Below are 10902 nucleotides of genomic sequence, written 5' to 3' on the forward strand. Positions count from 1 at the left end.
AGGACGGGGTAGAAGTGTCACCAAGGACGGGGCAGAAGTGTCAGAGGATGGAGGCAGAAGTGCCTTCGAAAATGGGGCAGCACTATCTCACATGAGACAGGGTGGACCTCGGATTTTTATTTTTTGAGACAGTGTCTAATGTTCCTCAGGCTAGCCTGAACTCCTAATCCACCTGCCTCCACCTCCCAAGTGCCTGTACTACAGGCAGGCACCACATCACCTGCCAGTGCCTTAGAACTGATTTGAAAGGAGAACATGGGACTCACAGGTCAGGTTCTCGTCAACTTGAAGGAGCCAGGCACAATGGCACACTTTTTCCCAGTTCTCAGTAGCTGAATTAGAGGCCAATATGGGCTATATGAGTTGGCAGTCGGCCTGGGCTATGCCGTGAGACCCTGTCTCCAAACAATAACAACCACAACAAAATAACAAATGGACTACATCTCACAGAATAGATGTCTGAAAAGAAATGCCCAGAGATAACAGAAACATCACCAAAGACACACAGCAGCTTACTGATGTGGATCTCACACAGGGACATTCAGTACCTTTTCAGAATGTCTATGTTAAAGAACAAACCACTGAAAGAGAAAAAAACAGAACAGTAGAATAATAATCTACTGAGCTAGGTGCAGTGACACAGCCTTTAATCCTGGCACTCAGGAGACAGAGGTTAGCCAAGTCTACATGGAGAGTTCCAGGACAGCTAGAACTACCATAGAGAGAGACTCTGACTCCGAATGGGGGTGGGGGCAGGATCTGCCTGACACCATACTTAACAATGGGTGCCCTAGAGTAATCAAATTTCTTTCAAGTTCTAAGAAAAATATTTTGAACCCAAAATTCTATAAAGATCCCAAATAACAACATATTTGAGGATAGAGACATTTTAAGGAATGCAAAGATCTAGAACATTTACCATCAACACCTTTTATGGAAAAAAAATTAGAAAAGAGAGTATTTCAGCAAAGCAAAACAAGGCAAAAATAAAGGTGATGTTAACACAAGAAGCAGTGAAGGGAAGAAAGTGCATGGGTAGGAAATGAGAGTCTTTTCTGAGTCTTTATTAGTGTATGTATCCTACGTGTACGAGTAAATGACTATGCACCATGTGTACCTGATGCCCCTGGAACCAGAAGAGGGCATCGGGTCCCCTAGACTGGAGTTAGATGGTTGTGAGCAACCATTTGAGTCCTGGAAATATAACCTGAATTCTCTGAGAGAGCAGCAATGCTCTGAGCCATCTCTCTAGCCTGGGAAACACAAGTCTTCAGAAGTAGATACGGAGCCAGGCATGGTGGTAGCAGCCTTTAATCCCGGCATTTGGAAGACAGAGTCGGGCTGACCTCTGTGAATTCTACATAGCGAAACCCTGTCTCAAAACCAACAAATAAATAGGTGGGAAGGCAGCTGAGAGGCACAGAGAAACACAGTGGCAGTGACAAATAGGGAAAAATATGTGACTCCAACTTCAGTTGCTCAGAGGGAAGGAACCAGAAGCCAAAACCGCAAGCTAAGCCTGGAGGCCCTGATGACAACAGAACACAGCCCTAGCAGCGAGAGAAACCCACAGGTCTCTCAAGCCTGAAGTCAGCAGAAGGGTTGTCTGACAGAGACTCCTCCTACGGGAAGGCTAGGTCTGAAGAACATATTGCAGAAAGCCACAGCCGTAACAAACAGCAAGACTGGAGTGCAACATTCTCCGAACAAAGGGAAGTGCAGAAGCAGACAAGCCACTCTGAGTTCTAGCAGACCTGGAGAGAGAAGGCAAAAGCTCTGGGATGGGGAGTGGAGGGAGGTGTGGAGGGACTGGGGATAGAGCTAGATGGTAGAGTGCTTGCCTGCAAGGGAAGAGGCACTAGGCTCAATCTTCAGCAAAAGGGGGCCAAAGTATTTGGCCTAGGATGCTCAGAGCCTGGGCTGGATCTTCACCATAAGCCGCCAGGTGAAGCCACACAGGCCTATAATGCCATCATCGGAGGGTATAAGAAGGAGGATAAGAACTCTGTGGTCATCCTCAGCTACAAAGCGAATTAGACATGAGACAGCCACCCCCACCCCAAAAAGGCAACAAACAGTGTCCTTGGTTAGTGTTTCTATTGCTGTGACAAGGCACTATGACCACAGCAGCTCTTATAAAAGAAAACATTTAATTAGAGCAGGTTTACAGTTTAAAGGTTTGGTTTATTATCCTCACGGCGGGAAATGGCATGTGGGCAGACATGGTGCTGGAGAAAGCTGAGAGTTCTACATCTTGATCCACAGGCAACAGGAAGTGAACTGTCACACTGGGTGTGGCTTGAGCATATACAAGACTGTAAAGCCCATCCCCCCCCATTAGACACATTTCCTCCAACAAGGCCACACCTCCCTTTGAGCAAACGTGTGGATCTGCAGGGGCCATACCTAATTCAAACCACCACAAAGAGTGAGGAGAAATGACAGCAGGAAAGGAAAGAACACCTGTCCCCAAACTATTCCTGAAAGTAGAGAGGGAAGATACACAAATCTCACTCCACAAAGCAAGGTTACACATACCAAACCAAGAAAGATACAAGAACGAAGAAAATGAAAAAGTTATAGCCTAGTATATTCCCTGGATAAATGTAGATGTTCTCAATAAAATACCAAACCACTAGGAAAGCAAAACAAGTGAAACCAGTGCAAATTAATGAATTAAAATGCCTTCAAATCAAATTCAGGAAAATATTAAAGTGATCACACACCAAGATTCAATCAGTTTTGTTCCAAGAATTCCCCTTTCACCAAAGAGAGATCAGTAAGTAAAGCACAGCACATAAATCAAATCTAGGACAAAAATTAAACACCCATCTCTGCATGCACAGAAAAAGCCTTTGACAACGTTCCACACCATTTCACAATAAGAAGCCTGGAGGAATTTGGAATGGAAAGATATCATCACAATATGACAAAGGTAAGACAGGGCAGACTCACAGCCAACACTACAAGCAAACAGAGAAGAGGCAAACACAACATGACAAAGGTTAAGACAGGACAGACTGACAGCCAACACTACAGCAAACAGAAGCGGTAAACACATTTGCTCTGAAGTCAGGAGAGTCCGTTCTCTCCATACTTTTCCAGTATAGGGCTTGCGCTCTCCAGCACAGTAGGAAATAAAAAGGACACAAGTCGGGGGGGGGGGGGGGGAGTCAGATCCGTATTTGCAAATGGTGAGGTCTGCACTTGAAAGACCCTCCTCAGCCAGGCGGTGGTGGCGCAAGCCTTTAGTCCAAGCACTTGGGAGGCAGAGGCAGGTGGGTCTCTGTGAGTTTGAGGCCAGCCTGGTCTACAAAGCAAGTTACAGGACAGTCAAAGCTACACAGAGAAAGCTTGTCTCAAAAAACAAACAAAACAAAAAGTTGGGTGGCTGTGACTCACAAGCTTAATCCCAGCACTCGGGAGGCAGAGGCAGGCGGATCTCTGTGAGTTCGAGACCAGCCTGGTCTACAGAGCTAGTGCCAGGACAGGCTCCAAAGCCACAGAGAAACCCTGTCTCGAAAAACCAAAAAAAAAAAAAAAAAGAAAACACTAAGACCATAAAGAAGAAAGAGCGAGGCTGGGGGTCTAAAATATCTGGCCTCAAACTGTACCAGCGCCATAGAAACAAAAGAGCATGTCCAGGCACAAAGCACACAGACCCAGAGCTGAAAAGGGCACACATTGCTGCTCTTCTGAGGACCTACGTTCAATTCTCAACACCTACGTGGTGGCTCATAACCGTCTGTAACTCCAGTCAAGGGGATCCAATGCCTTCTTCTGGCCTCTGTAGGCATCAGGCATGCATGTGGTGCACAGACATGCATGGAGGCAAAACCTCACACATATAAAACAGTAATTTTTCATAGGAAGAGAGAGAAAACCAGAAAGAAACCCACACAGCTACAATCCCTTAAGTCTGGCAAAGGTGAAAGGGCAGCCTTCCCTACAAAGGATCCTGGGAAAATTGGTTGGCCACGGGTAGAATGAAACTAGACCCTCTCTCACCCTGCTCGAAAACCAACTCCAACTGGATCAAAGACCTTAATGTGCACCCTGAAAGGAAAACATAGAGAATACACTTCAAGATGGAGGTCTAAGCAAGGGGTTGCCGAAAAGATGATAAGACAGAGAATGATTGACGGGGAGGGGACTGGAGAGTTGACTCAGAGGTTTTAAGTGTGCTTGTTGCTCTGGTAGAGCACCCACATGTGGATCACAACTGTCCATAACTCCACTTTCAGTGGATCTGACATGTTTTTCTAAACTCCACAGGCACCAGGAACACACGTGTGGGCCACATACATGCATGCAGCAAAGCACTCATACAGAAAACAAATAAGTCTGAAAATGGAAAAAACAAATGACTACTTGCAGCCAGGCACACACCTTTAGCCCCAGCCCTCTGGAAGCAGAGACAGGCAGATTTCTGGGAGTTTGAGTCCAGCCTGGTCTACACAGAGAGTTCCAAGCCAGTGAACTCTATCTCAAGGGGGGAAAATGTAAAGAATCGACTACTGTGATTGAATATAGTTAAAAAGCTTTCTCATAGCAAAGGAAAGCAGCAGAATGAGCAGACAGCCTGCATAATGGAAGAAAGTCTTTGCCAAGTAAATGACTGACGGGAGATTAAATACATTGCGTCTATAAAGAACTAAAGGCAGACTTAGTGGCTCACACCTGGAATCTCAGGACTGGGGAAGATGAGACAAGATTGGCAAGGGTTTGAGACCAGCCTGGGCTACGAGCCTGCACTACATGTAGTGTGAAACCCTTTCTCAAAGAGATACTCTCAGGTGTGGTGGTGCACTCGTGTGATTCCAGCACTTGGGAGGTGAAAGCAGGAAGATCAGGATTACAAGGTCATACTCTTTTATGTAGTAAGTTCAAAGCCAGCCTGGGATTCACAAAAAGTAGTCTCAAAAAAGGGGAAAAAAAAAAATAGGAAGCTACCTGTTGTGGCTTGAATGAGAACAGCCTCACAGGTCCATATGCTTGAATAGCTGGTCCCTGGTTGGTGTAAATATTTGGGAAGGATGAGGAGGTGTGGCCTTGCAGGTAGAGGTGGGAAGAGGGAGAAGGGAAGGAGGGGCTGACTTTAAGGTTTCCAAAGACTTGGGCTATTCCTTGATGGAGGAGGGTCATTTGTCTATCTGTTGCTTTCACTGGTTAATTAATAAAGAAAACTGCTTGGTCTGATAGGGCAGAATTTAGGTGGAGTAGACAGAACAGAATGCTGGGAGGAAGAAGGCAGTGGGACAGACGCCATAGCTCTCCTCTCCAAGATGGACGCAGGTTAAGATCCTTACCGGTAAGACACCATCTCGTGGTGCTACACAGATTATTAGAAATGGGTTAATCAAGATGTGAGAATTAGCCAGTAAGAGGCTAGAGCTAATGGGCCAAGCAGTGTTTAAAAGAATACAATTTGTGTGTTGTTATTTTGGGTATAAAGCTAGCCGTGCGGGAGCTGAGCGGGAAGCAGCCTGCAGCTCCTCCTTCTACAATTCCTAGTATGTTCTCTGCTTCATGGCTGTGGATAAAGACGTAGATTCTCCGTTGCTACCCTGCCATGTCCGCTGCCTACTTTGTGCTACCTCTCGCCATCATGGACTCTAACCCTCTGGGACTGAAAGTCCCAATTCAACACCTTCTTTCAAAAGTTGCCTTGGTCATGCTGTCTGATCACAGCAATAAAAAAGTAACTAAGACGGTACCCCAGTGCCAGTTTGGTTCCCATATTCACACATGCACACATTTTAAGCTACACACCCCCAAAAAAGAAAACCTACCCAGTATACTATCTATAGGAATTGTTCATATCTAAATAAGATTTGGTAGTTTTTCTAGCAAAATTTTAATTTCTTGTATACCTCATACTGTAAATGTATAACAATAAATATTAGCTGGCTATGGTAACACAGACCTATATTTGGAGCATTTAGGAGTCTGAGGCAAGAAGATAATAAGTATACACGGAGTTGATGCTCAAAAAACAAAAATCATAATACTGCCCATTTGTTTTAAAGAGAGAAAAAGTCTCCTCCATTGAAGTGTCACAATGAAATATAAATTTCCTCAAATCTGTACCCACAAAGAAACTATAATAAGTAATAACAATATGTTAATTTCTTAATAAAAGATATAATCTAAAGAAGTGTGACCTGGGACTAGGATGTACCTCAGAGGTAGAGCACTTCCTAGAATGCACGAGACCTCGAGTTCACTCCCTAACACACACACACAAATATTATAAATATATAAACCATGCTAGTATATATAAATTACATCTCTACAGCTAGCCTGTGGTGGTGCACGTCTTTAATCCCAGCACTCAGGAGGCAGAGGCAGGCGGATCTCTGTGCGTTTGAGGCCAGCCTGGTCTACAGAGCTAGTTCCAGGACAGGCTCCAAAACCACAGAGAAACCCTGTCTCGAAAAAAAAATTATTATTATTATTTTATCTCTGTATGTACATAGAGATAAGAAAGAGAAGAAACAAATACTACCCAAAAACTATTACCATTTAAACTGCAAGGAGGGGTGGGGAGGTGGCTTAGTGGTTAAGAGCACTGGCTGTTCTTCCAGAGGACCTGGGTTCTAGTCCCAGCACTTACAGGGCGGCTTACAACTGTCTGTAACTCCAATATCTGACACCCTCACATAGACATACATGCAGGCAAAACGCTAATGGAAATAAAACAAAAATAAATTATAAAAAATGCAAGGAAAATTAAAAGACACAGAAAGGGGGTTCCTCAAGATGGCTCAGGGACAAAAGTGTTTGCCACCAAGGCTGATGATCCACAGAACTTCAAGAAGGTGAAGGACGAAGCTGACTTTTCCACCTAGGCCTGATGGCACACACAATCGCATACACACATACAATATATATAAAAAATTATTTTTTTAAAAAAAGAGAAGGGCTGGAGAGTTGGCTCTAAGGTCAAGAACACTGGCTGTTCTTCCAGAGGACCTGAACTTAGTTCCCAGCACTCATAGCAGCTCACAGCCATTTGTAACTACAGTTCCAGGGGATCCTACACCCTCTTTGGCCTCTGAAGGTACCAGGCATGCATGTGGTACACAGACATATACGTGTGTAGACAAAGATTGCTCGTTAGTTTCCCGGTTGCCCTGACCAGAATAATCACACAGAAATTATATTAATTACAACACTGCTTGGTCAATAGCTTAGGCATATTTTTTGCTAACTCTTATATCCTAAATGAATCCATTTTTATTAATCTGTATTGTCATGAGGATGCGGATTACTGGTAAAGGTTTGGGCGTCTTTCTCCTTCAGCTACATGGTGTCTCTCTGACTCTGCCTACTCTCTCTGTGTATCTCTGCTTGGAATTCCCACCTTGCTTTGCTCTGCTAAGCCATTGGCCAAAACAGCTTTATTCATCAACCAATAAAAGCAACACATATACAGAAGGACATCCCACAGCATACATGCAGGCAAAAACCCATACACCCAAAATAAAAATTAAATCAAAAAACAAATAAATAAGAGACAAAAAGTTTTGTAGTCATAGAAAACATTTTCCTCACATCATGAAAAACAAAACCTCCCCCCCCATCCAAAAGAAAGCCGTTTCACTTACTAGCATGCTTATCGGCAAGCATTATCAGCGTGTTGGAGATATCGCGTCGTCTATAGAAGCATACAACTTTTGCTTCCACATTGCCACTTGCAGTCTAAGAAATGAGAAAAACAAAAGTCATATGGGACCTGACATCTCAATGATAAAATGTGCTTAAAAGCTGAATGTGGCAGCACGTGCCTATAAAAGCTGAATGTGGCAGCACGTGCCTATAACCTCAGCCCTCGCAAAGCTAACTCGGAAGGACTGTACAAAGTTCGCGGCCAGTCTGATCTACATAAAGAATTCCACACCAGCCAGGGCTACATAGCAAGACACTGTCTCAAAAAGCAAACAACAGCAGCGAAACCTGGAGAGAAGGAAATGGAGACGAGCTCCCGCTAACTTTGTGCACATGTGTGTTGTGAGACAGGACTTCACGTAACCCCGGTTGGCCTTGCCTCCACCTCCCCCAGGACCAGCCAGACTGATCCTTCCAATTTTAAAAGCCACAAATAATTTGTTCATGATACTGATTTTAATCATCTTCATAAAGCGTTGCTATACATTGCTCAAACCCATCCCCAGATGACACAGATTAAGTGGAATATCACCCAGCCCCAGTCCTAGGACGACTCCGCAGGGGGCAGTAGCCAGCAGGCAGAACAGAACTACAGAAACACCCTCCTCCACAGGGTCAATGTCTCAGTTTACCTTCAAGTAGGAAACTATGCAAAACTGTAAGCTCCCAACACAGAAGTCTCTCTGACTAGTCTAGAATACAATCTGCATTCAGCTCGGCTGTAATTTACTGCAGCTGAGGCCCGGGCTCCTATTCTAATATCCATAAATTCTGCAGGCTTTCAAGCTGGCTAATCACTCACTGGCAAGCTCTTCATAAAAGCACATAGATTACAATAGAAATGTTACTGTAATGTCCAATTTCTAACATACGTGGCACATGCGTGCAAAATGTATTTGGACTTAAAGATGTATTCAAATAGAAAGATTGTATACCATAATAAATTTGTCAGTTTTACCAAGTTCAGCAGCAACATTTTAGTTCGGCAGCAAATATTTTAGTGAGAAATGGTTCTGTGGAAATATTGCCCCTTCAAATTGAAATCATATTAAATTCCTACCCAAATGCCAATACATTTCGTAATGTTGTGATCAAACTCATCCCCCAGAAGCAATGATCCAGCAATCTGCTAAATGAACAGGCCGATATTTCCATGTAAATAAAATCCAGGGCTCCAGTCTATGTGCTTTCTCATCTCCGTCTCATTAGTGAGCTCGCCTAAGAGCAACGCTCTACAAAGATGATCAAATTCTCGGGTAAGCCTGCTTGAGGGATAAAGCCGTAGTTCAGAATATTTCTTTTTTTCCTTTCCTCACTCTGTAAACCAGGCTCACACTCTGTGATCGCCTGCTTCTCCCTCCCAAGTGCTGGGATTAAAGGAATGTGCCACCCACCCACTCTCCTTTTTTAAAGACAAGATCTTACTACATAACACAAGCTGTCTTAGAACTGGTAATCCTCCTGCCTCAGTCTACCTAGTGCTGAAATTAATAGGTGTACAGCATCATACATGGACATAAAAATTGCTGGGTGAGATTGGGTGTGGTGATAAACACCTTTAGTCCCAGCACTCAGGAGGCAGAGGCAGGAGACTCTCTGTGAGTTCAAGGCCTGCCTGGTGTACAAAGTGAGTTCCAGGACAGCCAGGAAGAGCTACACAGAGAAACCCTCTATCAAAAAACAAAAAACAACAACAACGTAAGAAGTCTTTGGGTCTGCAGATGGCTCAGTGGTTAAGAGCAGTGGCTGCTCTTCCAGAGAACCCATGCTCAATTACTAGTACCCAATTACCAGTACCCACAAGGCAGCTCACAACTGTCTATAACGCCAGTTCCAGGGGATCCGATACCTTCACACAGACATACATGCAGGCAAAATACCAATGCACATAAAATAAAAATAAGTAAATTATAAATAATAATATCCTCAGGACTAAGGGATGTAGCTCAGTTCAGGGTGCATTCTTATAATGTGCACAGCCTGGGGCTCAATGCCCAGCAACAAAAATCTCCTCCTGGGCCACACACACTCTTCACTATTGGGTAACTCACAATAGTGCAGTATTGTTCTTGCCTCACGACTACAGGACTATTGTCCTTCCCCCAGGACTATAGTACAGCATGGTTCTTCCCTTCCACAGAATACACAGAAACCATCTCTCCAAAGCTCTGCTACTCTAAACAATGATGCACTGAGCTAGTCTGCTGTGCAAAGAAGTGAGTGCAGGGAGTGAGGATGTATGTGTTATAAATGTTAAGCATTAAAGTTGAGCCTGGTGGACTTCTACTTCTAGAATCAGAGAAATAGAGCACCAAGAATTGAAGACAAGCCTGGGCTCTGTCCTTTTTTTTTTTTTAAGGCTTTGTCTCGAAACAAAAAACGAGGGCTATGAATATAAACACAGCTCAATGATATAGCACTGGCCCAGCATGTTCAAGGCCTTGGGTTCAGTTCCCAGTACTCCACATGGACAGTAGGCAACCAATGGGAAAATTCCCTAATATCCATGCCTATTGCCAATAGTTCCCAAATGGCAGGAGGGATCTGACTAACGCTCCATGAAAGGCTTTAGGGGATCTTTGCAAATTATTTGAAACAACTTGTATATGCAGGTGCGGTAACTCAGTATATCACCAATGCCATAAGCTTAGCATTCAGCAGGCAGAGGCAGGAGGTTTGGCCCAGGTTTGAGTCCAGTTCTGTCTACATTACAAGTTCTAGAACAACAGCCCTAAACTGTAAGAATCTGTCTCAAAAACAATACAGCTCAGTGGTAGGGCATTTGTCTAGCTACACAAGGGCTGGGCTCAGAGTTTAGTGTGAGTAGTGTGGGGGTGGCTAGGGAAAACTACAGATACAGTTCAACATCCCCAGCCAGTCAGGCCTGTCGGAGCCCATCTGTGATTCTAGCATTCAGGAGGCAGGGCAGGCAAGGCCCACCTCTTCCTCACAGTGAGTTCAAGGCCAGCCTAAGCTATGTGACCCTGCTTCAAAAATGGTAACTCTGAGGTCAGCATGAACCACCAAGAAAGTTCAAGACCAACTTGGGGAACATAGCAAGACTTGTCTCAAAGCTGGGTATGGTGGCATACATCTTTAATACTAGCACCTGAGGCAGGCAGATTTCTGTGTTTCTGAGGCCAGCCTGGTCTCCACAGGAAGTTTCAAGCTAGCCAGGACTACATAGCAAAACCAGGTCTCAAGAAATAAAATAAAGCCGGGCAGTGGTGG

General features: G+C 44.3%; 1 protein-coding gene across 1 annotated transcript in view; it reads right to left on the reverse strand.

Moving 5' to 3' along the window:
- Positions 1-10902, reverse strand: part of Mta3 (metastasis associated 1 family member 3) — a 130064-nt gene that overhangs the window by 105338 nt on the left and 13824 nt on the right. The window contains exon 4 of the mRNA XM_005360744.3: positions 7611-7704. Within this exon, the coding sequence (XP_005360801.2) occupies positions 7611-7704 (94 nt within the window). The remainder of the gene's footprint in view (positions 1-7610; positions 7705-10902) is intronic.

The sequence above is a fragment of the Microtus ochrogaster genome, linkage group LG3 (genome assembly GCF_000317375.1).
Source record: "Microtus ochrogaster isolate Prairie Vole_2 linkage group LG3, MicOch1.0, whole genome shotgun sequence".
Classification (NCBI taxonomy): domain Eukaryota; kingdom Metazoa; phylum Chordata; class Mammalia; order Rodentia; family Cricetidae; genus Microtus; species Microtus ochrogaster.